At 42.4% G+C, this 25,919-nt stretch overlaps 1 protein-coding gene across 2 annotated transcripts; it reads left to right on the top strand.

Moving 5' to 3' along the window:
• The first annotated feature begins 1,151 nt into the window (after positions 1 to 1,151).
• Positions 1,152 to 23,849, top strand: LOC129380719 (uncharacterized). 2 transcript variants are annotated; one of them, XR_008608909.1, is made up of 7 exons: positions 1,152 to 1,272; positions 7,245 to 7,316; positions 11,604 to 11,712; positions 16,340 to 16,480; positions 17,311 to 17,485; positions 20,971 to 21,099; positions 23,751 to 23,849. XR_008608909.1 is itself a non-coding variant. In XM_055062528.1 (6 exons), exons 1-6 carry the CDS (start codon positions 7,791 to 7,793, stop codon positions 23,775 to 23,777), a joined length of 624 nt encoding a protein of 207 aa, XP_054918503.1. In that variant the 5' UTR covers positions 7,569 to 7,790; the 3' UTR covers positions 23,778 to 23,849. The 2 variants fall into 2 exon arrangements, 1 of the variants encoding a protein (XP_054918503.1); XM_055062528.1 differs by lacking the exons at positions 1,152 to 1,272; positions 7,245 to 7,316 and adding an exon at positions 7,569 to 7,833.
• The last annotated feature ends 2,070 nt before the right edge of the window (positions 23,850 to 25,919 follow it).

Raw genomic sequence — 25,919 nt, 5'->3', positions numbered from 1 at the left:
AAGTCGTTCTTGCTCACATTTTACTAGTCCCCTTCCAACTCCGGCAATAGATTATCGTTATTTCAACGCTGCGTTCCAAAGGGGATTCTTTTCAGCTTGTACACAGCGAGCATTATTTGCTACCGTTACCACATACCGGTTGTTTACTTAAGTATTTGTTTTACCGTAGGGATGGCAATTTTAGCGTTTTTGTTGTTGCAAACGTTATACAGGTGTATGTTTTTCTCCTACAACACTACGAAAATGCGGCTACGAGCTTTTACTTTTAGTGGCTCCGTTTTTTATGTAATAAATGTATAGATATTGGCACAAATGTTTTTATGTTTACTTTGATGCATCAGCACTAGGAATTTTTTACCTTGCTTGCTGATACCTAAATGTTACGAATGTTCCTACCTTTTATCTTGGTTTTTGATTCTCTTGCGGATTTCCGTCAATATTGTCACTGTATAATTATGCAAACAATGAGGTGCAGGATAGCATTTGCCCGCCTTGATCACTACTCTGGAATAGGTTTTGAATAAAAACAATAAACAGTGGTAATGACCTGTGGGTTACAATTCAAATCCAAAGCAATATTTTGTACAATATCTTACAGGAAATGTATATGTTACTTCTCGTTTTTGATTTTTAATGAACAATGCTGTTTTACCGAGTTCCTTGCGTGTAAACGTAGAGGGATATTTATACCTAAAATTTACTGAGGTTTAACTAGGCCGTAGCAACGCCAGTATATCATACTGCTAGCATCCCTAAATTTCCTTGTTTCCTCGGAGTTTACGTGACAAGGGACACAATCAGCATTGTATATCTATGAATTCCTGCGCACCCATCACTAACATAAATTGCTGTACATAAGCGTGCCGATCTGTTAGTGCTAAGACGAAGAACTATTGGCATGGGTGAATTATAATGATTCAGTGTTGGTATTGTCTAGTTGCAAGGTACACATGCATGTACATATTATTCGTCATATAACGAGATAATCGATAGTTTTCTTTTTTGCCATTATTTTCTTTGATTACAGAGCCACCAGAATACGAAAAAGAAGTAGCGAAAATAGGCAAGTATTACAGCATTTGTGTGCGGAAATAGCACAGAAGCGTTCGGCCTAAAAGCATTTTCGTACGCCATCTTTCGTTCTCAGAACCACGAGAATCGGCTTCTAGTTTCGTCATAGAGACATACCTCATTCTCGACGACGTGCTAGTCCAGCGTGTGACGAGGCAAGGCAATGACGTACAGGAGTATTCAGAATTCCTTATGGCAGTGGTACGTAGCAAGAACATCTCCATTTCTGCCATTCGCATAATTTCTGCTTGCTGAGCTACATTGTTCAGTGCATTTCATTGCATGAACGAATCATTCGTAAGCCTTGAGTTAATGTAACCATGCCATTGCCAAGCCGTCATCGTCGTTGCTTAGTCGACATACATTCGCCGTCATGTATTCGTTGTCAGGCCGTCGTAGTGATGCCGTCGCGGTCCTTACATCGTCGCCATTTCAATTTCTACATCAGACTCTCGTCATGCCACCGTCGTGAGCCATCGCCATCACACAGCAATCGTCGTACCGTTGTTATCTTGCCATCATCGACCCGCAGGTCGTTTCACCATCATCATCATTTAGATGGCGTCATGCCACTCTGATCCGATCGCCACCACGCCACCTTGATCCTCGTTCTGCAAATTGCTCAATATAGGATCCTATTCGAACATATTATACACATGAAGTATACATATTTCGTATAGACATATTCATTGCACTATTCATTCATTGTAATTATATATATATATATATATATATATATGCTCCCTCACCAGATCAGGAATTGGCCTCTTTTATTGATATGATATAAGGAGATGTTGGCGCGCAATTTAAGGCGCCGGCTACTCCTTATCTCTTGGGAGGTTCCGTCATACATCATGCAGGGTTCAAGGTTACATATCAGATAATCTTGTCGCACAAGCACCAGGACTTATCACACCATGTTTCCATAGGAAGACTATGACGTAATGAACACATGGTACATACAATATACAATGTAAATGTTTTCACACTTATGTACACGAAGGTCTCAAAAGTACAAACGATACTGTCGCCTAATAACACATTGTCTAGTCAGCGGGCGGTACATACATCGTGTAAATCTATTATCACATACAGTCACAACAGAACAGGCAACATAACATAATTCCCAAACAGATGCATATATAGAGTGACATTGAAATGAACAGACCAATGAAAGCGCTAATAACGTCCAACAATACCGCTGTCTTCAAGAAAAGTCTTTAGTGCTTTTAAAGCGCTCTTCTGCAAGGCCGTTGTTGGCCAAGGGCCCAAAAGTTTCCTTAAACTGAAAGGTCTGCGGTCTAATTTAATTAGCGCTGATTCAAGTCGGCATCTTGGTGTGTCGTGATGTGGGCAATCTAGAAGGAGGTGATATAAATCTTCATCTACAAATCCACAATCACATTCGGGGGTTTCCGCTCGGCCAATTCTGTGTAAGAAATGCTTTGTGTAAGCAGTGCCTAGCCTTAATCGATGAATAAGCGTTTCCATAGTTCTATCTAATGACAATGAAAATTTGAATTCTATAAATGGATCAATATGGTATAAGTCAGAGCTCTTAGAAGTCTGGTCAAACCAAGTGTTTCTAGACATGATGAAAGACGTTGTCCTTATAATGCAGCGTAATTCATTCTTTGATATTGGGAGCGGAGCTGTATCATCTTTGAGGTGCGCTTGTCGTGCTGCTTCATCGGCTGCTGTGTTGCCAGGAATGTTGCAATGACCTGGCATCCACTGGAATGCTATTGCATGTTTCGCTTCGCTTGCCTTTGTGAGGCTTTTAAGTGTTTCATATATTATACTGTCGCTGAATGTTTTCCCCTTTGTGCTGCAGAGTGATGTTAGAGCCACCTGTGAATCGCTGAAAATTACCCATTTTTGCGCATCTGTTACTGACAATATAAATTTTACCGCACATAGGATTGCGAACAGTTCAGCCGTTGTGGACGAAGTCGCACGAGATAACTTAAGTGATTCTTGTTTGTTGAGGTGCGGTTATAATGAATGATGAAGTTGAAGAGGTTACTGTGCTGGAGCCGTCTGTATAGACGTGTGTGTATCCTGAATACCGCATATATATGTGGTATAGTGCTAGTTGTTGAGCAGCTTGAATGAACATGTGTCTTTTTCTGAATATCCCATCTACTGACAATTCGATTTTTGGAACTGTAAGCAGCCATGGAGGATATTCGATGTCCGAGTTCCAAAATTCATTTCGTGGCAATATGTGAAGATTTTCTTGAATTTCTATATGAACATAACTTCTATCTCGTTTCATTATGTCTAGAGCCAATGGGGGGTTTTTATGCTGGGTTTGAATTGGCCTTCCTGCTGGAGTATTAGGCCAACACCTCCCAAATGGCTCACTCAATTACCCAATGACCATCAGTCCCCAGCATCTGCGGAGCACCTGACCAGGGCGGCGGTCAGACCCGTAACGCAGCAGAGGGTGCTACGAATATCGGGGTCCGGACAAGCCGCTAATGGGAACTGACCCTTGCAACGTCTAACACCCGAACCCCCTCATGTGAGGCTAGGTTAGCAGGACTCTTTGAGGTACTATCACAGATTGTTTGGGATATCATCGGCTTTATTGTGATTAGAAGAACTGGTGAAGCTTTTACATTGCTGAATAACGGTTACGTCCTCTGCTTTAGAGGTCTCTTAGATAAGAAGCAATACTGCATAGGATTCCTAATCCACAAGGACATAGTGGGCAACATTGACAAATTCTACAGCAATAATCAGAGGGTAGCTGTAGTCGTAATCAAACCTAATAAGATGTATTGATTAAAGGTAGTACAAGTCTGCGCTCCATCATCCAGTCACGATTATGAAGTAGATCAGTTTTATGATCATGTTGAATTAGCGATGAGAAAATTGCAAACTCAGTATACTGTAGTAATGGACGACTTCAATGCAAAAGTGGGGCGAAAGCAGGCTGGTGAACAAGGAATTGGCAACTACAGCATCGATTCTAGGAACGCTAGAGGAGATGTGCTGGTAGAATTTGCAGAAAGGAATAAGCTTCGAATAATCAACACCTTTTTCAGGAAGCGTAGCAACAGGAAGTGGGCCTGGGAAAGCCCATATTGTGAAACACGAAATGAAATTGACTTCATACTTTCTGATGATTCCCGCATAGTGCTGGATGGAGAAGCGATAGGTAGGGTAAACTGCAGTTATCATAGGTTAGTGAGGGCTAGGATTCAGCTCAATTTGAAGAGAAAAAGAGCAAAATTGTTCAAGAAGAAGCAGGTCAACCTAGAGGCAGTGAGGGTAAAAGCAGACAAATTAACGCTTGTACTTGCAACGAAATATGCTGCCCCAGAACAGAGAGATGATAATGACATAGAGCTAATGAATGAAACCATAACTAGGTTGGCTTCAGATGCAGCAAGGTACCAAGGCAACCAGTAGGCAAGCCCTCCCAAATAATAAAGGACCTAATAAAGAAACGACAAGATTGATAAGTGTGCAGCTCAAGAGATAGGATAGAATCTGCGGAACTGTTAGAACTGATCAACAAAGTGAGAATAAGGGATCTTCGAAACTATAATGTGAGAAAGACTGAAGAAGCCGCAAAAATGTACGCAGCCCGAAATCAGCGAAAAAGAAACTTGGCATAGGACAAACCAAGGCATATGCACTGGACGATAAGCAGAGTAATATCATCAGCAATCTCGAAGATATAGTAAAAGCAGCGGAAGAATTCTATACTGACCTGTACAGTACCGAGAAGAGTCAGGATACTTCAATTAGAAACAGCAATGAACAGGATACAGGAACTCCTCCAATAACTAGCGAGCAGGTCCGAACGGCCTTGCAAGACATGAAACGAGGAAGAGCGGCAGGAGAAGAAGGAATTACAGTCGATTTAATCAAAGATCTCCGGAGGAGACAATGCTTAGAAAAGTGCCGGCTCTTTAGGCGAACTTGGCAGCAGTGACAGCTGATTGCCGCAACGCTAAAAACTTGATCCCTGTACTGCAGATATCACGAATCTTGCTTACCACCAGGAGGCTTGGTCTGCTTGCGTCGCTTCCTTGACGGTTCCTCCGCTGAGGACGTGATCATGAAAAGCGATACAAAAGCTGGCAACCTTCGCTGGACGGAAACTTGGCAGCAGTGACAGCTGATCGGCGCAACGCTAAAAACTTGATCCCTGTACTGCAGATATCACGAATCTTGCTTACCACCAGGAGCCTTGGTCTGCTTGCGTCGCTTCCCTGACGGTTCTTGCGCTGAGGACGTCAAGAGGACAAGCCGTACAAAAGCTGGCTGCCTTCGCTAGACGGATACTTGGCAGCAGTGACAGTTGATCGGCGCAACGCTAAAAACTTGATCCCTGTACTGCAGGTTTATGTGCAAATGATACATGCTTTGTAACTAGATAGATTACGCTGTCGCTGCAGTCTTCCTGTGTTGCTGCGTATTTCTTGTATAATTATTATACCTTCTTTCCACTGGTACTGTTCCTCCTTTGCGAAACCATGACCAAATCTAACAACTGAAAGAGAAAGCCAATGCGATATCTGAGAACTACGTGCTGAAATGAAGTCTTTTATGGACAGTGCTAAATTCATGAGCCATGAATTTGAGGACATGAAAAAGAGGCTTAGAGAAGCCACAGCAGATAGGGAAGCCTTGAAAAAGGTGAATGAATAGTTATCGGCAAGATGCAAGGAAAATGAGAACGTTATTCAACAACTTCAGAAGAGGGTTGTTCAATCGGAGCAATACTCGCGCAGGTCCAATATAGAAATTAAGGGACTTGTGGAACAGCACAATGAACGCGTTACTGAACTAGTTGGGAAAATTGGTGATGTGCTAGCGGAGCCCATAACTCCTTCTGACATTGAAGTTTGTCACCGTGTGCCTACCCGAGAAGCTGGCAAATCTAATATAGTTATCGATTTTAAGAACAGACGGAAGAGGGACAGTGTTCTTGAAAAAGCACCGAAGGCTAGGTTGCGAAACAATCAGGGTGAAATTCCTGATGATACCAGGGTATTTATTAATGAGCACCTGTGTCCCACCTTGAAACATCTTTCGCTGGCATTAGCAACAAAGCACGAATGTCAGTGGCGCTGTTTCTGGAAGCGAAATGGGAAAGTACTTGCACGCAAGACTGAGGCCAGTAGTACCGTCTACATCGCCTCAGAAACTTTGCTCTTACTTGACTACACGATGTATCGTGAGTATAGCTTACTAAGTGAAATCGCTCTGCCCGCACACGCAAGAAACATTTCCGCGCTTCACGTGAATTTCCGTTCACTTGCCTATAAGTACGACATACTATGTTTCTAGCTGAGTTTACTTTTCCATTTGACATCATCATGTTCTCTGAAACGTGGTATCAAGAACAAAGCGAAATGCTGATCATAGATGGTTACGCACATTTCTTTATTAATCGCACCAATAAACGTGGGGGTGGTGTAGCATTGCATGTCAAGCTCGGCATACAGTGTGATGTGCTTGAGGAATTCACCTGCATCACGCCACATTACGAAGTGCTAAGCATTAAATCTGACAATAATGTGTTGTGATGTACCGGCCACCTACTGGTAATATGTCTAATTTCTTAGAATTTACTGAAAAGCTCTCAGAGCATACTACTTTTCACAATTACAAAGAGCTTCTTGGTGGTGACTTCAACATTAACGTGCTTGATGAAAGCGCTCTAACTCGTGTATTAACTAATGTAATCAATTCCTCCGGTTTCTGCAGCGTTATTACGACACCTACTCGCGTGACACCATCTTGTAAATCAGGTCACGACAATTTCATTATTAACACTGCTGCAGAGATTTACACAGCCGGCACTATCAGCTATCATATCAGCGATCATTGTCCAATATTCATTATATGCTCATTTTATATTCATGAAAGAACTTTACCTGATACCATGTTCAGCTACAGATGCTTGTCAAGCGAAAATATGGAACACTTTCGCGCACTTCTTTTGTGCACAGACTGGTCTTCTCTTTTTGACAATAAAGATGCTAGTGAAGCATACGACGAATTTGGTTTCCTGTGTCGCTACGTATAATGTCATAGAATATAAAAAAACAACGCTAATCCTATACTGTGTCAGATGAATTTGAGAGCTATTGTGTATATCTTTTGAGTTGAATATTGGGGATCTCACTATTTTCATACTTGTTTACCAGGTCAGCCAGATTTTAGGCCAGCTTGACCCTCCCGGCAGTATTCTTTTGAAAGCCATTGAAATCAACAAAAGCGTAAGTTGCATCGTTAGCTACTCTGTTTTCTTCACAGTGGCAAATTTACAGGGGCCAGTCAATTATGTGGCCATCACGGAGAACAATATTGTCGACGCTGAAGGCACACTTAGGAATTTGGAAAAATATTCGAAGACGAAGAAAGAAATGCAGTCTGCCGATGCGGTCATCGTTTTAATAGGGTAAGGAAAACAGTGCAGCTGTTTCGCCTGTTAGAGTATGGAAGTATTGTGCAAATTGTGGTGAAGGCAAACTAATTTTTCCTGCTCTTACAAAGCATAAATTTCACAAATAATTTTCGCAGGCATCTAGTGATGTGTAATTTAATAAAATATGCATGTGTTGCAGAAGGAAACGCTAAAATAGTCAATAAATCTACTGAATACGAGTAATGTTCATACTATAGATGTGATGAAACCTCTTAGACATCAATTTTTGCCTCATTTATTGGATATTTGAGATTTCAGGCGAGACATGGAACGCAAGAGACCCGATGGCTCGACGATTGTGTCGTATGGTATGGTATACTTTGATATCTCTTTTTACATTCAAGACATTAATAAAAAGAGCCACAAGAAATGTTATTTCAAAAGTGCGTTCTCAACTTTCCTAAAAACTAGAGTGATCGCTAATAATTCATCTCATTTTCAGCGCTAGACACTCATCAGATCTGGCCAGACTAGATTGTATATAAAGTTATACCGTTAAGGGTCATTAGGTCAATTCAATTATTGTTGATTTTAGAATCGCACTTCAGTCAATCAAACAATAAATTAAGTTCGTTGCGAAAATTTGTACCTGTTTCCACCCCCTCGATACAGCTTTCGAGCTGATTTTCTAAAGAAGAATAAGATATAAGGACGAGTAAGCACGCTGTGCGAAAAAACTTCCATCAGGCTCTTATAATCCACCAACATGATACCGTTTGCATTCACAAGAAATTCTTGACGCCTAAATTCTGCAGCGTACATGTACTATCTTTGAAACCTCGCTAATGTGAGCTATTGAATTGGGAGCTTGTTTGTTGTATATCAGGAGCATTACCAGAATGCGTGGTCATTAAGTTGGTGTTATTCGCTGTTGTTTACTTGGCTCATTGTTTTTTCCTCGATAATTATGGCATTCATAACCATGTTATTTTTCAGGTTGGTGATGTGTATGACGATGGTACGGCAATATTTGCTAGCAATATTTTGGCAGCGAATTAAGAATTGCCGTGATACTCTGTTATTCTAAAATATGTATTAACCCTGAATACGTGATTTTTTAAACATCAGTGCTATTTTTATTATCACACACTCATATGACCGAACTGGGCTCTCATGTGCAGTCCTTCAAACTATTTATGTCACATTGCTTAAACTTGTCGTACGGCCTCGTACATCTTCGATGTGAGTAGAAGCAGGCGACTCTTAATAATACTTGGACTCCTAATGATAATGTACATTCAATAATAAAAATGCCTAAATTTGTCGCTATGTGATATATTACGTATAATGTGTGTCTTTGTATACCGTGTGCTAGGATGCATTCACCGTCTTCAGGAAATTTATGTGGAGCAATTGACCTAAACTACACGTATGTTGTATCTACAGGACTACATTATCTTTATCATTATCATCATCATCAGCCTGGTTACGCCCACTGCAGGGCAAAGGCCTCTCCCTAGTTGTCCCTGCAAACTTCTTCATGTCATCCGCCCACCTAACTTTCTACCGCCCCCTGCTACGCTTCCCTTGCCTTGGAGTCCAGTCCGTAACCCTTAATGACCATCAGTTATCTTCCCTCCTCATTACATGTCCTGCCCATGCTCATTTCTTTTTCTTGATTTCAACTAAGACGTCATTAACTCGCGTTTGTTCCCTCACCCAATCTGATCTGCTCTTTTCTTATCCCTTAACGTTACACCCATCATTCCTCTTTCCATAACTCGTTGCATCGTCCTCAATTTAAGCAGAACCCTTTTCGTAAGGCTCCAGGTTTCATCCGTCTACGTGAGTACTGGTAAAACACAGCTGCTATACACTTTTCTCTTGAGGGATAGTGGCAACATGCTGTTCATGATTTGAGAATGCCTGCGAAACGCACCCCAGCCCATTCTTATTATTCTGATTATTTCATTCTCATGATCCGGATCCGTGGTCACTACCTGCCCTAAGTAGATGTATTCCCTTACCATTTCCAGTGCCTCGCTACCTATCGTAAGCTACTGATCTCTTCAGAAACTGTTAAACATTAGTTTAATTTTCTGGAGATGAATGTTTAGACCCACCCTTCTGATTTGCCCCTCCAGGTCCGTGATTATACATTGCAATTGGTCTCTTGAGTTACTAAGTAAGGCAATATCATCAGCTAATCGCAATTACTAAGGTATTCTCCATTAACTTTTATGCCCAATTCTTCCCACTCCAGGTCTCTGAATACCTCCTGTAAACACGCTGTGAATAGCATTGGGGAGATCGTATCTCCCTGTCTGACGCCTTTCTTTATTGGGATTTTGCTGCTTTCTTTATGGAGAACTAGGGTGGCTGTGCAGCCGCTATAGATATCGTTCAGTATATTTACATATGGCTCGTCTACACCCTGATTCGGTAATGCCTCCATGACTGCTGAGGTTTCGAGTGAATCAAAGGCTTTTTCGTAATGAATGAAAGCTATACATAAGGGTTGGTTATATTCCGCACATTTCTCTATCACATGATTGATATTGTGAATATGGTCTATTGTTGAGTAGCCTTTACGGAATCCTGCCTGGCCCTTTGGTTGACAGAAGTATAAGGTGTTCCTGACTCTATTTACGATTACCTCAGCAAATACTTTGTAGGCAACGGACAGTAAGCTGAGCAGCCTATAATTTTTCAAGTCTTTGGCGTGCCCTTTCTTATGGAATAGGATTATTTTAGCGTTCTTAAAAGATTCCGGTACGCTCGAGGTCATGAGGCATTGCGTCTATAGGGTGGTCTGTTTCTAGAACAATGTTCCCACCATGCTTCAACAAATCTGCTGTTACCTGATCCTCCCCAGCTGCCTTCCCCCTTTGCATAGCTCCCAAGGCGTTCTTTACTTCTTCCGCCGTTACTTGTGGGATTTCATGTTCCTCTGGACTATTCTCTATCCCACTATCGTCGTGGGTGCTACTGGTACTGTATAAATCTCTACAGAACTCCTCAGCCACTTGAACTATCTCATCCATATTAGTAATGACTGGATTAATGACTGACTGGAAAACAACAGGATGGCCACCCTACCTAATTGGTTTTATTTCAGGGATAAATAAATTTGTACGCATATGTTGCTATACAACTCTATGTACTGGGTTGGCATTCTCACTTTTTCTCATTGAAAAAAATGAACGTCTTAAAAATGCTCAACGATAAAGTTTCTTAGTACATCAAATTTTCATAAAGAAGGTGTTCTTTTGAGAAGTATACATTAGATGTAATGTCCGCATGTGATCCTATATACTGCAAATTAGAATGTGTGCAATCATGTTCTGAGTAAACAGCGACTGCTTAAGTTCTCAGATTTGCGAGTTTTACCATAACTTATGCCATTGGTTTATATCCTGAGTGCAAGATAGAGGCTCACAATACATAAGCAATGCATGATTAGGCATCCCTACAAATTGTTTTTTCAAAGTTGTGTAAAGACAAAATCATCAATGATATCAAAGGCAAAATAATTGGATGCATCTTTGTTCAAGCTTTAGCGGTGGTTTTCTATATCAAAATAAATCTGTACCACAAGCAGCCTGCAATTAGGATATCATTGAAGTATCATTGGGCATTCTTCTAAATGGATTAGCTTGTCTATCAATAATATTGGGTGCTTGGGAGTTTTCTCACATATTCTAAGACAATATCTTCTGGGCCTGCATTGCCTGCATCAAAACATGTGGTGACTTTCAAACTTTCGACGAAGCCTCTGCTAAGCCCACAAAATAGTCCTGGCATGTGTTAGGGGAAAAAAGAATGCCCTAGTACTTATAAGACGTGCTCACGCACATAGCTCGCCTGGCACAGCTGTTCTTTAACTCGTCTTCATTGTGCGCTGTCATTTACGGCTACCTCATGAAAGTCTTTTGAAATAATCAAAAGGTTATAGATTGTGGTTTAGATGTGCTCTGGAGCGAAAGACAATCTAAGATGAAGTTCATCATAAAAATGTCAGGAGCACATTAACATATATGTGCTCAATGTAACTTAAGTTTTCTTGGAGCTTTTAGAAATGGGAAACGGTGTTCACAGCAGGCGTAAGTAACTGAATTTCTTTCTTGCGGCAAAACAGGTCTTGCGTATACAAGAGGAGCTTGCAGTGGACATGGTGTCATCGTCGCCATAGACCTAGGGACGAAATACACGGGGGCATTGAGCATTGCTCACGAAGTAGGCCATTTGTGAGTATTATCGGAACAAGATGCTATATTGTACCTTATTTTACGAAATTTCAGATAAACGCGGGCAAGGATATACGAAACAGTTTTCGAACCAGTTGGGCTGCACGCAAACGAATTTTCTCCTGCCATATATATATATATATATATATATATATATATATATATATATATATATATATATATATATACAGTCACGTGGTAGTGACTGCGATGAACACAGGAGCAAAACTGTACATCGCAAAACTAAATCTTCATTGGGCGAGCTTCAAGCAACAAACTAGAAAGCTTTCAAGAAAAGTAGAGAAATAAATGTGTGAAAAGACAGCAAAGAATCATGAAAGGAAAGTGTGCGAAACGGCCACAGGGAATTGACCGCAAAAATAAAAAAGAAAACAGCGGCAAAGCCACTTAAGATTGCTTACGCGTGGGAATGCGAAAGCGTTGCAGTCGCTCTGGCAAAATGTTTTCGCTTAGGTATTCCTCCGTATGTCGCCGTGCACGTTGCAAACTTGCACATCGTTGCTTTTTAGATATGATGGCGGTGTTACACTGCATTTGATACACTCATGATTTGGCGTCGATACTGTTGTTGTGTATGACCACCCATTACGCGAAGCGCAGCGGTGCCCTTTCGCCATGAAGGATTGTTAGCACGTGATAGAAGGCGATGACGACGGGGATCCGCACACCATGAAATATGTTGTGTAAGCTTTTAGGTAGAGCGAAAGAGAGAGAGAGAACATTTATTTCTTATGACGTGGAGAAAATTCTTGGTAGGGCGGAGCCCTTAGTTCAGGGCCCCATTGGCTCCCACGCCTTCGCGTGCCCACCGGATCAGCCGTCGCTGCTCTTGTGGGTCTAGGCTGACCATCGCACTCTCCTAGGAAGATGGTGAAGGTGAAGCAATAGCGGAGTAAGCCGGAGGGTGTGAGTACTCCCAGGTGGAATGATATATTGGGACCTTTGTTCCACAGTGGGGACATTATGAGGGATATTGTGTAGCATAGAATAGGTGAATATAAGAGAGACAAAGAAGGGAATTAATTTGCAGCAGTCGTCACGCGACGGCATCTTCTCAGCTAAGAGAATTTGTGGGGGGGGGGGGGGAAGTGTCTCGTGCTATCTCTGTAATGCTGTCGAGTTTCACTGTAGTTGAGTGCTTCTGTCGGTGCGTCGTCTGGATTCGACAGTTCTTCCAATGGAGCTCGGTTAGCCAGCTATCAGGCTACCGCATTAGCGCGTTCATTGCCATGGCGAGTGGCGTGTCCAGGTGTCCAGAAGGGACGCATGCTGTGGGTACGTGAAATACACAATGCCGGGTTGCCTGAGGCGCTGAGAAACTTGACGTAAACCTGAGTATTTCTTCACGTGTTTTGACTTTTTGCGCCTTCAGTCATTTTGCTAGCAGGTTTTGGTCACGTGAAGGGTCACGTTTTGGTCGCTCCACTGCCGGATTTCGGCGAAATGAGGCATATATTGCTTCGCATTAAAAGACCATGGATATTTAGAAGAATCACAAGAGAGAAACTCGAACGAAAATCTATACGACAACATCAAAGCCAGTGCCTAGCTGTTTGAGGCTGCAGGTGGTTGCTTAATAACAATGACATAACGGAGCAAATATCCGCAACAAAATGAGGCATTTGTCTGCTGCAGAGAAAATTCGAAAGCCACTTAGAGCATCTTTCTGGAATGCGGAAAGAGTTAACCAGTCAGACTTGTAGCTAACGTACACCTTTCAGAAGTGCTTTGATGTATAGCAGATGAAAGCATCCACCGGTCAGCGGTCGAGATAAACAGAGACGTTTAGAAGTTTGGCGCAAAAATTGTGCTGGTGCTGGGGAAAACACGAAAGAAGTTGACTGACCCTCATTCCTTACAAGTATAGGTAGCAGTACGAGATGAATATAGAAGTTTCAAGGAAGAAAAAAGAAAGAATAACGAGATGCACAAAAACGCTAGAACAATATTCTGTATAGCGTCCCTATTAAAAAATCGATATGCCCCGCAATTTTTATATACGATAAGTCGATATTAAAGATATAGGATCCCACACAAAAACCCATTTTTGTTATTTATCAGTTGATGTTATTGAATATAGGAGTTATAGGGAATACGGGATTCTCCCAGTAGGGATTCCTGAATAACGCAAGCAGGCCATGTGACTGTATGTGAACGCCCCGTTCTGAATGGGATTGCAATATATCATCATTATCGTTACCCCGGAAGCAGTCACATCCTCTAGTTGACGTTCCGCGGAATTTTTCTATTTCACACGCACAAAAAAAGAAGATCCATTGTGTACCTTGCTAGAATCTCTTCACGCTGCTTAGGGTTATCTCTTGACGTCTTGACAATTAGAAACGACAACTTAAAGACAAAGACTTAGGTCATTGTGTCTTTCCTCAAATTCAATGTCAGTGACTACGAAAGGTACTAGTGGTTGCTCAATCAGCCTCTAAATCCTGCGATTGAGTTTGTTTGCCTAGCATAATCCGTAATATAAAAACATTTTACAAGACACCTAGAATGAAATTGGTGCAATAACTTGCGCAACCGTAATCTGATTATTAAATACACCGTAACTGAGGGCAGCAAAAGAATTTTGATCATCTTGGTGCATCTGCGCATGGTACGCGAGCGTTTTCGCTATGCGGCCCATTTGAAGTAAAATACGCCACCATGTGATCAGCAATATAGTGCCATAGCGGCTAAGCCAGGGTGGTGGCACACACCAAAGGACACAACATGTATATATATATATATGAAGGATGACCACTAGTAAACAAAAGCGTTTTAGATGTTACCGGGGAGGCTGCATATATCTTTGTTCCTGCACAGCTTCAATGTCGTAATTTCAATGTGCAAATTGGGGTGAATGAGTCAGAAATATACATAATGAATCAATTTATATAGCTTTGCGCATGCGACCATTCTTAATGGAAATCTTCTTCGCTTCCTTCAAAGAGTTACATTCACGTGCGCAAAACACATGGGATAGAAGCGATGATCGTTGTGTGCTTGAAGGAAAGAAAGAACTAGCATTTTGAATGTATGGTTTGGCCGAAATTCTAGAATGTCAGGGGAATTTCCTCATACGCTGTTTTCTTTGTACGTTACTACACTTCTATTGAACCCTATATCTACTCGAAACAGGCACTAAGATAAGCAACTAAAATGACCTGTACAGGAGGCTTTTTCATCAAGTCATTCTTAACTTATGTAGGAACTTTATGTGACTTCCCTTAGGTTACAGTGCTGCTGACACAAACATAAATTTCAGGGTCAGGCATTTTACTCGTTTATGGAAATTAGGTTAAATATTATGGTAAAGCATAGAGAGGTGCATTTCTGGTCCTGTGTTATTGGTTCTTAATAATATTGTTATCTTACTGAGCTCAGCATCCTTTGTCTACTTCGGGCACATTAAGCTGATCTAGCTATATATCTATTATCTTATGCTGATCCATTGGCAAAGTTGTCTACTAGGTTGCGCCACTAGAGGTCATGATGCAGTGGTGGTCGTTCCATCGTCGTCATCTCACCTTTGTCATCAGACTGTCCTCATGCCGTCATCATTATGGTGCGAGTTGTCCAATACCTTGGACAACTGAGTATGTGGTTGTGCTCGTGATGTTGTCGCGGTCGTTCCATTATTGTCCCTGCAACTTTGTCTTCCGAAGCTGATCATGGCGTCATTGTAATAGCGCCGTCATCACCATGCCCTCCAGGTCACCCCATTGTGATCATACTATTGTCATGCCGCCGCCCTCGTTGCCTCGTTGTCTTGCAGCAATTTTCGTACAAGCTTCTTCATGCTGTCGTCATGTCGTCGTCGTTATGGCGTCCTGTTGATTCAATCGTCACCATTTTTATTAGTCATCCGACCCTTGTCAGGGCGTCGCCGTCAGGCCATCACCATCACTATCGTCACGTACTAACGTTGTCGCCAAGGCATGGTCGTCTTGCCGACTTCGTCGTTCTATACGAGCCGTTGTTCTTTTGTCAATTTTATCGTGACAATGCTGCCGAAACTAGGTTGTGATAAGCCCGCCGTTGTCATTGCAGTTTCGTCATTAGGTTGTCTTCAGGCAGTCGTCGTCGTACAATCCTTGTGATGCAGTCAGCGTCTCGTCATCCTCGTCAAAGGCTCGTCATTAGGCTATGGTCATAATGTCTTGGTCGTCAAAGTGTTTCCTTCGTTCCCTACTCTCATTCAGTCGTCCACGTGTCGTCATGCGCATAGAAAAGTGTGATAGAAAAGTGAGTCAATGCCAGAAGCAGTGGAGGTTGTATATAGCCTAAACAACAGAAGACCGAGAATGACCGCAATGAGTTTTAAATAGACGTGCCTTCAGTGGCACTCTGCGTCACTACATTGCTTGATTGCTAATTGCGCCAATGTCGACAGCCATCTTGATGTAGGTTCTCCTGCAAGATATTTTAAAGTCATTTCCAAACGTGATAGTGCCATTATCTTCAGTTTTATTGGCTGCGTGGCTTATACGTACATCGATATACATGTACCAACCTTGAACGAAATCGCATTATTAAGATTTACACATTAGGAATATGAACAGATTCTGTTCAGATTCTCTCGCTGCAATAACATGTATGTCCACCACAGCTTAGGTTCTCCTCATGACGGTGCAGAAACGACAACGGAGTGTCCAGCTGATGGCGGTACCATAATGAACAAACGAGCCACTGACGTAAAACGACCACGGTATTCAGATTGCAGCAAACAAGCCATCAAAGCCTACCTTACGTAAGCTTTGCCACCATTTTGATGAGAAATTCTGTAGAGCAGTGATTTACAAACCTACTAACATTTGTCATTAGCAGCGCTCACCAACACAAAGTACCACCACATCTTCATACATGCCATTGGCACAGTGCCTAACGCTAGTGTTTCGGGAGTTTCGAGTGTTGGCAGACGCACTCACAGTTAGAATATTTAGCACGTGGGCAGTATAACGTGAAAGCTGCGAGAAGGAATCACGCATCAAGCAGATAAAGAGAGAAATAAATTAGGATTAATATGCATGTGCCCTCGATTTCGAAAACTTCGGGAGGTGGTGTCTGGAACTGCGAAATTATAAAATAAATTACATACACATCAACGCATTGCAGAGATATTTTTTAAATATTTATTATTGCCCAGAGGGGTGTTGCTCTGAATACGAAGGAACCATCAAGGCATGCAAATTTGCCTGTTGGAATCACCGGAGAAGACAGTTATAGCATGAAAAGTTAAAAAAACAATCTAACGAGAAAGTCCTAATAAAAGTTTACTATTGTTTGGTCAGATTGTAGGAAGATGTCGTACCAGAGGACAATAATGGGGGGTGAGAATAGTTTTACTAGCAGCTATTACTCCGAGAGGCGTACCGGGAAATTATATTTCCACAAGCGCGAGCTCTGTCCTTTTATCCACCGAGAGAATGGTGCCTCGCTTCTTCTTTTTTCATTGCCGTGCGGGATAGTGAAGTGACGAACATTTGCAACAATACTAAGTTAAAAATCATGCCATTATTTTTCCTGCTGAGAATTTTCCAACAAGACTTTTACAGTTGCTTCTTTCTTATGCCCACGCAGGAACCATGCTACGTGCTTGTTTGAACAAAGTGATCTCACGGAAAATGAGACAGTCACAGAGGTTGTGACCACTACAGAGGTTCCAGCCACTGCAGGCGATACATGGCAGGAAAGAAGAAATAGGAGAAAGTGCCAAGTGTTTCTATCAAACGATCAATACCTTTTGAAAGCTGAGGTGTGTAATTTTGTGCGCCAAAAAGGCAGCGATTTAGCCTATCAATAGCATGTAGGGAAAACATTCTTTTATTTAGAAGAATCATGATTCTGAACTTAAGTGGCCAAGGACACTCTTAACATGCTTTAAATTATCCCAGATTAATAAATATTGGCTACAAGCTCCATAGAAAAAGCTGTAATGAAGTTCTGGTATTTGTGATGTCAGTATGATGCAACCTATGAAAGTATTTTTGGAATCATTTACCTTATCGCCCTTGAATAAAGCACCGAGATTCGAAGGTATGAACTAACTCCTAGTGTGCTTCAAAATTATTGCACTACAAATTCTACATAATGTAGTATTTACTTCTTAGCGATGAATAGCGAAGTCGCATGCATACACAGTAGTTTGGAGCAAGACGTTTTATGGAAGTTTAAATTCCTAAGTGCAATTCCTTCTTGCTTAAGCACGCAATACCCTCATGCTGATTGTATTGGTTTTTGAAGTCGAAATCCTGTCATGCTATACTGCTTCGCCTTCACATCATCTCGAGGTATTGTATACAATCTTACATAGCAATAAAATGTGCAAGATCCTTTGTACACAAAGAAAGCCTAGAGTACTTGGAAAAAATATTGCACTTACGCCTTGCAGCACTCTCACTAAATAAATTGTTGGTGCAAATTAATTTATACAGCATAATTTGAGCAAAAAAAACGTACACATTTTTCGCACATGTTCCAATATAAATGAAGCTCTTACGTAGTAGTTCTATGAATGCTTTCAGCTGAATTTCATTCATAGCACTATCTTCATTTTCATCCTGTGTAATTTGCTGTCTACCGCATTGTTCAGATGCTATGCTTGAGTGCATAAAAAAGCTGGGTAGGCGTATTGTAACTGTCAAACATCGTGTTGTGTCGCAAACAAAATGAATGCTATGTTGATGATTTTCGGGCAAATAGGATTGAGGACAAGACAACACAAAGAGTGGCACAATACACATGTACAGTACAGTACACCTTTAGGGCTCCGACGCACACTGTCACAGTTGAATGGGATGGGCAAATTTGCCATGCCATAAATACTGTACTGGACAAATATTAAAAATCATATTCCAAGACGTATTTGAAAATAATGCGCTATTTAACGAACAAGTCCTTCCGCTTCAACCGTATATACCATTTAACACTTATTGTAGTTAGAGTTCTGACGCAGTATTTTATCGCTTCATTACGCAGAACAGATGTGCACTAAGCGGAACCACAACTTTCGTTGAAATCATTTGTCGTTTGAGAAGAAGCGTAACGTGGCACATAATAATCTGCTAAAGAGCGGGGTAAAACATGGTGCGTTCTATTGAAAAAAAATGTTCAATCGCATGCGCTAGTCATGTAGGAGGCGTACCTGCGTTAGGAATACCTAAGAGCGCATATGTGGATATTGGACATCCAGAGTCGTTTCATAACAAAAGTAGGCGTGGTTACAGTGGAGAGCCATTACGATCAAATGTCTTCTATGCTAGCATTGGCGCCATCAGGAAACTTATGAGGCTCGCCTTGTTTACGGAGAAATAGACAGAACGACACCCCATCTATATCGACAGAAGAATAATACATTTAATAACTACACCATCACATATAGCTGGCAGTCTTCATAGACATCACGTTATCCCAAAGAAGGCCAATGCTGAGCTAAAAATCAGGCTTTATAGTTTAACAGAAATATAGCTGCCGGGGAAAAATTGAGTCTTCTTGAACCTCACTTTCTGAAACTTTAGCATTCACTTGGTCGGTAGTGTATGCTACAGCATGCCAGTGATCAGAAATACGGTTTGTTCCTACCTGCTTAGAAGATAAGTTCTTCCGGCACAAGTGCTATGTGTGCTGCGATCCACATCAACGATGTGCACAATACCCGTAGCACACACGTGGTTTTGCTTCATTGAAGCTTACGCGGTGTGTGCTCCGCTTCGTGCATACCTGCCTCTGCTTACCGGGCACATCCGTCGTCAGTTGACCTGATTTCACAATCACAAGAGTGAGCACAGCTTCTCAGTAGCTGCATTACGTCATGACAGACTGATACGGTTAGGGTTCGCTCCTGCGGATCCCCGAAAACACCTGGGTGGGTCCTGCCTAGCCAGTGTACACATCAGCAAGTACCCGGCATCAAAAAATTTTGCAGTTCGCATGGACTGTGGTGTAACTGGTTTAGGAGAAACTTTTTCCACTCTTTTCCTTATTCAATATAAACGGTAGTGATGTTAACGGTAATGGTGCAAGTTGTACAGCGCTTGGTGCAATGCGATAGCGGCAAGCTTGTGGGAACTGCCGGTGTTTATCGATGTACAGTACATAAAACACCTAGCAAGATGTGTTTGCTTGAGGCGTTCATCTGCGCCATTATTCGTAGCCAGCGAGAGCGTTGGCAGAGTCATTGGTGCACACGGAGCAGCCCACTGTGGGAGAAGTGTGGATTGACGGAAGTGTCGTATTGATGCTGTGATGCTTTAAAGCTGCTTTCTGCCTGCACGCCCGGCGTCAGGTGATTGCGTGGGAAAACGTGCTCAGTGCCTATTTTAATAAGTAAAAAAAAAACGGGCCGTACCTTCAATTTACATTTTTCCAGTTCGGCTGCGCCTATTGTCATGTCTGGTAGCACTTGCTTTGCCGAAAGGACCCAAAACAAGCATTGGTTATTCACGTACCGTTCCCATTCTCCCACGCTACTCCTACGTATGCGAGCTGCCACAAGCGAACAAGGTTGCTATTCGCTAGTCTTGTAACTGCCACTGGCTCTATAGGTTCAGCATCCTAGTGTACTAATTTTCTGCCTACTCTCGATACATCATTTCTTTCATTTTGTCTACTTTCTCCCTATCACTATATTTACCTCCTCTCTAGATTCTTGTGTCTTATTACAACGACAAGTGCTGCAGCTAGTGCAATACTTTTGCGGGGGGGCTCCCGTCTACATCACGCCGGAGGGCATTGTTGCCATAAGGAGGGAGACCACGCTAAAAACGGTTCATAGACCCTAAAACATGCATGTTTTCTGTCACCACCTTTTCTCTCTTAGAGCTCCGTTCTGTGAATTTAGCATAGAATAAAAGACGGTGCGTGTCACACACAAGCGAGAACTTGCAAGGGTACGGCTTGCATAAAATAAATAGAAAAACGTTAAACTCCGCTCATATACATTAAATGAATTAACACTTGACGGTTTCTTTTGAGATCTAATTCAGTCCGCCAATACAATAAGGAATGAGATTCACTCTTCCGGGTCCTTTTATTGCGAGGTTGTGCAGAAAACAAATCCGTGTAGTTCAAATTTTCATTATCTCGCTACAATGTCTTCCTTTTATGACCCGGAATGATAATAACACATTTTATCTCCTTTGAAATTTACAAATATGGTATTCTTGTCATGTTTAACTCCCACAATAATTTGCCTTAAACAGTTTTCTATAACTAACAACAATCGACCACCTTCGAATGCAGCAAATGGTCCATGAAAACCCTACCTGTAAAATCCTCTGCACTGTTGGCTCAGAGACGTCAGATGAACTGACCGTTTACGCCGTGGTCGCGCCAGATAGGACACCGTGCGACAAGCCTGAAACTTCCAAGGTAAGGGATCTGTGCATCCGGGGCCCTTATATTTATCAGTTTTGTTTCTTTTAAAGCAATGTCCATCCCAGCTTCCATAGCAACGAATTTTTCGAAAACTCGTTTATGGAAATTAGAAGGTTGCACTGTTGATAGTAATCCCTCGCGAGCATCGGGTCTATAGACAAGGAGACTCAAATAAAAAAAAGCTGTTCCTGGACACCTGAACCACAAATTCGGTGACTGCCCCTTTTCTTCCAGTATCCACACTGATGCAGTCCACAATGAAATATTCATTGGTTGAGCTAATGAGCAATTTGGTCTAATCAGCAAACGCCTGTCAACAGTTCGAGCAACTTCACCTGGCAGCAGAAGCCCCTTTTTGCATATCTCAACGCTTCACAAGAGTTGGGCTAAAGAACAAGAAAAGCACATACTGACACATTGAGACATATGTCATAAAGTAGCCGAAAGTAACGTGAAGCTTCAGTTGCAGCAGCACGAATTATCAAAGGCATGGAGGGGAGGTACTTTAGTATATCTAAGGGTAAAGTGAACATCCCTTCTCTTGTAAAATGTGTTACGGCATCTTTCTTTTTAAATGTGGCATAACATCGAAACGGATGTGAAGGATATTTCAACCTGCTTGAAAGGTCAGCCTGGTTCAGCCGTAAAATAAATAGCTGATTTAAAGCATGAGCACTAGCTTTCAATGATAATGCCGAGACCAGGTCTGCTTGTAGTATAGAGGTTATTGAATTGTATTTTGTCCCATTGGAAACTATATAATGTTAGAGGCCGCAAGAACCACCGGTGACGAACGTGGTGTTGTCAAAGCGGTTGACCTTTCGGTGGGTTAACAAGACCTGCACGGAAAAGCTTAAACATAGACCTCTCTATCGACAGTCAGCTATCTGTTGTGTTCTTTCTAATAACATTTCGTGACGGCATGCGCGATGTGTTGCTCACAAAGACGCCTGAAGTATTCGGCACACTCAGTAAAATGTGAGCTTGTGCGTTACGATTCGAGATAAGGAGAGAAAGTTAAACACATTGTTGAGCCATTTTAACGTTGCCAAACACCTGCATGCTTTTAGCAGTTGGCCAAAGCAGCGACAAATGCATGTACGAAAAAATTCACCGCCGATGCAATTCCGCTTCGCACGTCGGTGAACCACCCGTCGCGCTAATATTTCTAAATCAGAAACTCTCTTAGTGACCGCCTGGAAACGCACGGAGAAATATCTTAGAAACGTTTCAATTATTCATTACTAATGCTGCTGAAAAGAGAAGCCACGCGATAAAATTATTGGCGGAGCAGTGCCGGTCAAGGTATATAAGCGATGGTGGCAAGGGCGGGCTTAATCCTTTCCGGTATTACCATTTCACTTCTACGCTGGAGAAGCTGCTGCCAAAAGAATGAAGGGATAACAAAGCGCTCATGGACTAGGCACTGAGCATTGTGCGTGGCAAATTTTTTTTTTTCACACAGCAGAAAGATGTATTGACTTCACAAACATGACGCGAATTTTTCAGCGAAAACCGTACAGGCGCTAACAATAAGCCGCACAGTAGAGCTGTATGCCACCGCTAAGAGTAAATCTCGTACGGAGCTAGCTACCTTTGTTCCTAAATCACTTTACATGTAGCCACAATATCGAAGATGTCTTCTTGAAGAAAGGTTCAAGCTCTTAAAAAACACTTGCCTGTATACGTTCTCATAAAACGCAGCGTGATTTAACCCCGCTGCAAATAAGGCCAGGCAAAAACGTAGTACCTGAAAAAATCAATAACAGTTTTTCATAAGACATCTATAAATAGTTCAGGATATGCAAAGCCACGCTTAAAATAGACCCACAAACATGAACTGCGTGGCAGCTGGTGCGGGCTTCATCACACAAAGAAAGTCAGTGCTTGCAAACCTCAGCAGCTTTAACACACAACACAACAAAGAAGCCGCGAATGGTTGAAGCGCTAAGTGGCATTTGGAAGATAAGCGAAGTGTCTTTAACCCGTATCGTGCACTGCGGAAAAGCGGAATCTTTAAGTACGTCTTGATCAACTTCGTCGTTTGAACTCCTTGCGGGCAAGCGAGCGTGTTGAGATGATTGGCGCCTTTGGAACTGGCCATACCGAGGCGCAATAAGAATGCAGGTGAGAGGTTGCGCGTACAAGAAACGCACGAGAAAAAAAATTACCAAAGGGATCCCTTCGCATTTCCACACGTAAGCAGTCTTCAGTGTCTGTGCCGCCTTTTTTCTTCACATTGTGGCAAAGGCGCTGCTGAAGATGACGAGGTTCCTTGTCAAGGATAAAAAAAAATTGGTTCTGTGTTGTCAATAACCGCAAGACTCATCGCGAATGTAAAATCATGGACGGATGGTTAGACAAGGGAAACAAATTCGCAGCTCTAAACGGTTGTCGCAGTAAAAGGTGACACTGTCACCGTTAGCTTTGAAAAACAATACAAAAATTTCATGGGAGGAGCAACTATGGTTGTGATTCAAAATGAAATAAAAAATTGCTAGGCGAATCTTACAAATCCACTCTCGGTGATCCCCAGTACATTCCGTTCACACCTTCTGATGAGCATTGCAAGCGTTCCTTTTTTGACTGTATCCTATTGTCTTATCAGCATCCTGATCTCCGCTTCCTGTCTCTTTACTTTTCAGATCTGCAAAAGAGGGTTATGCATATAAAAAATAAATCCTGTATTAAAAACAGATTCTCTGTAGCACACCTGGTAATAATTAAACGTCGTATAAAACATGAACGAGTGAGGGTAAATTGCGCTTTATGTTTTATTATGTGATGACGCATTTTCGTCAATAATGTGGATTTGTACTGGGTACACTGTAATGGGCATCTTCCAATAGCCGTTTCGGTTGGCAATCAAGTCCACCGCCACCCCCTCCGCCACCGGTGCCCAGTGTACGTAGCAGGTATCGCCGGGGAGCGGAACAAAAATACCCAGTTCCCGCCTGGATTGAACCTGGGCCCGCTGAGTTGGAGTCAGCTACTCTACCACTCAGCCACGCTGTATTATTTTCTTTATTTCTTCGCTCGACACTAAGAGAGAGAGAAGAGAGTGAGAGAGAGAGAAAATAATGCAGAGAAAGGCAGCGAGGTTGACCAGAGATAGTTCCGTTTGGCTACCCTGCGCAGGGGGAAGGGTTTAGGGGGATAGAAAGAGAAAGAATAACAAGATCATAGTACCGAGAACCATGAGCTGTTTGCTGACTACAAGTCGTCTGTACTTCGGCATGTGCAACAACATTTCCAATCTTGGAACCCACTCCGGTACGTACGTCTGCACCTTCTGCACTTCGGCAAAATAGGATACAGATTCGCAAAAATATTCGCTAGCTGGGCTAGCGTCAATAACCGCATTGCGTACAGCTGTGTGAGTTCGCCATATACTGTGTAGGCCACGGAGCATAAACAGACGAAAAGACACACCATCGTGGTTTTCGACCCTGAGATAACGGATGCCACGCGGACTTTCTTTCGTCATATAACCTAATGGAAGGATCTTTTTAATACGAGTAGTTGAGTACTAGTGACATAAATTATGATGATTAGTGCTCTCGTCATCGGGCTAGCACCGGAATGTCGCTGGGGGTCTCAAATCACGTCATGCATTTACCTCAATTTCTCGGTTACTAAAGCTCTGTTCGCGATTATATTGGCACCTTACACGTTCTAGAGCATTGCTTTATTACTTTCACTTGACTTCGTAATAACATTTAGTGTCCCTTTAAGTGTAATTGCAATTTCGACTAAGATGAAAGCAGAGAAAATGAGAGCATTTAGTCAGAGTCCTTTATTTAGCCGACTTCTCAAGCTTTCTTCACAACTGTTGCAAAACAACGCGCGGTGACATTTTCGGGGATGTTAAGGACAGGCCATGTTCTTGAGGAGAGGGGGAGGGCGATGTTGTCGGTGCAGGGCAACTGAACGCGAGCAAAATACTGTCACCGAAGCTACCAGACTTCGCACAACAATGATGTGACGAGGAACTCAGACACCGGCGTTGCTTGCATAACATCTTAATTGCGCACGATATGAGACCAATGGGAAACCAATGGCGTTTGTCCGTACACAAGGAAATTACTGTGTAGTTTAGCTTGACTTCTGCCATCAAGTCCACTCAGGTCAGTCTCTGCACCTCGATGTGAAAGGCCGATTGTCCCTGAGCAGGAATTTATTGTGTGTGCAGAGTAATCCTGCCAGCAGCGGAAAGCAGAACGCTGCGCTAGCGTTACGGCCTTGTTATTTTGGTCGTTCTGAGTAGTGCGTGCACTTGGCTTGATCATTTTTGCACCCAAACGTCGTGCGCATCCTTGAACTAGGAAAAAATACCGCCGACTAAGACGATCACGAGCGGTGAGTGACCAAGGACAAGCGCCACGACACAGGATCGTGCTTGTCCGGTGTCTTTCTCCCGTTCGTGATTGTCTTAGTCGCCGCTGTTCTTTTCTAGTTCAAGTATGCGTCATCTAGCGCAAATGAGTGTTGTTCTGAAAAAAGTAGTGCACGTCCTTCGAGGCATTCTGATCTTCCATGCTATCAATACCTGGACGACATTGCGACGACGGTGGCCCTGACAATGCGACCACACGTCCTATGCCTAGTGTTGTTATTGCAAAGACCTGACGTACTCTCTTCAACAACACAAAAGGAAACAACCAAATCGATTTGGAAAGGCCGTAGTAACTTGTAAGAAATGGTCATTATTAAACAGTTTAGAACGACAGAAAGCTGAGCTAGTTGGTAAGGATTCGTTATGCAAAAAAGAGGTGAGGCGTGCAGACAGAACACAAGAGTAGAGAAGGGGACAA

This window comes from Dermacentor andersoni, chromosome 10 (assembly GCF_023375885.2).
Source record: "Dermacentor andersoni chromosome 10, qqDerAnde1_hic_scaffold, whole genome shotgun sequence".
NCBI classification, from domain to species: Eukaryota; Metazoa; Arthropoda; class Arachnida; order Ixodida; family Ixodidae; genus Dermacentor; species Dermacentor andersoni.
This window is presented reverse-complemented; position numbering and strand designations above follow the sequence as displayed.

What these genes read in the sequence shown, in the direction of transcription:
- LOC129380719 (XM_055062528.1), top strand. Translation starts at nt 7,791, where the DNA reads ATGGAACGCAAGAGACCCGATGGCTCGACGATTGTGTCGTATG. An exon ending in AATACCTTTTGAAAGCTGAG is followed by an intron (nt 17,486 to 20,970) that starts GTGTGTAATTTT and finishes CTTCGAATGCAG; the next exon opens with CAAATGGTCCATGAAAACCC. An exon ending in ACAAGCCTGAAACTTCCAAG is followed by an intron (nt 21,100 to 23,750) that starts GTAAGGGATCTG and finishes TTTACTTTTCAG; the next exon opens with ATCTGCAAAAGAGGGTTATG.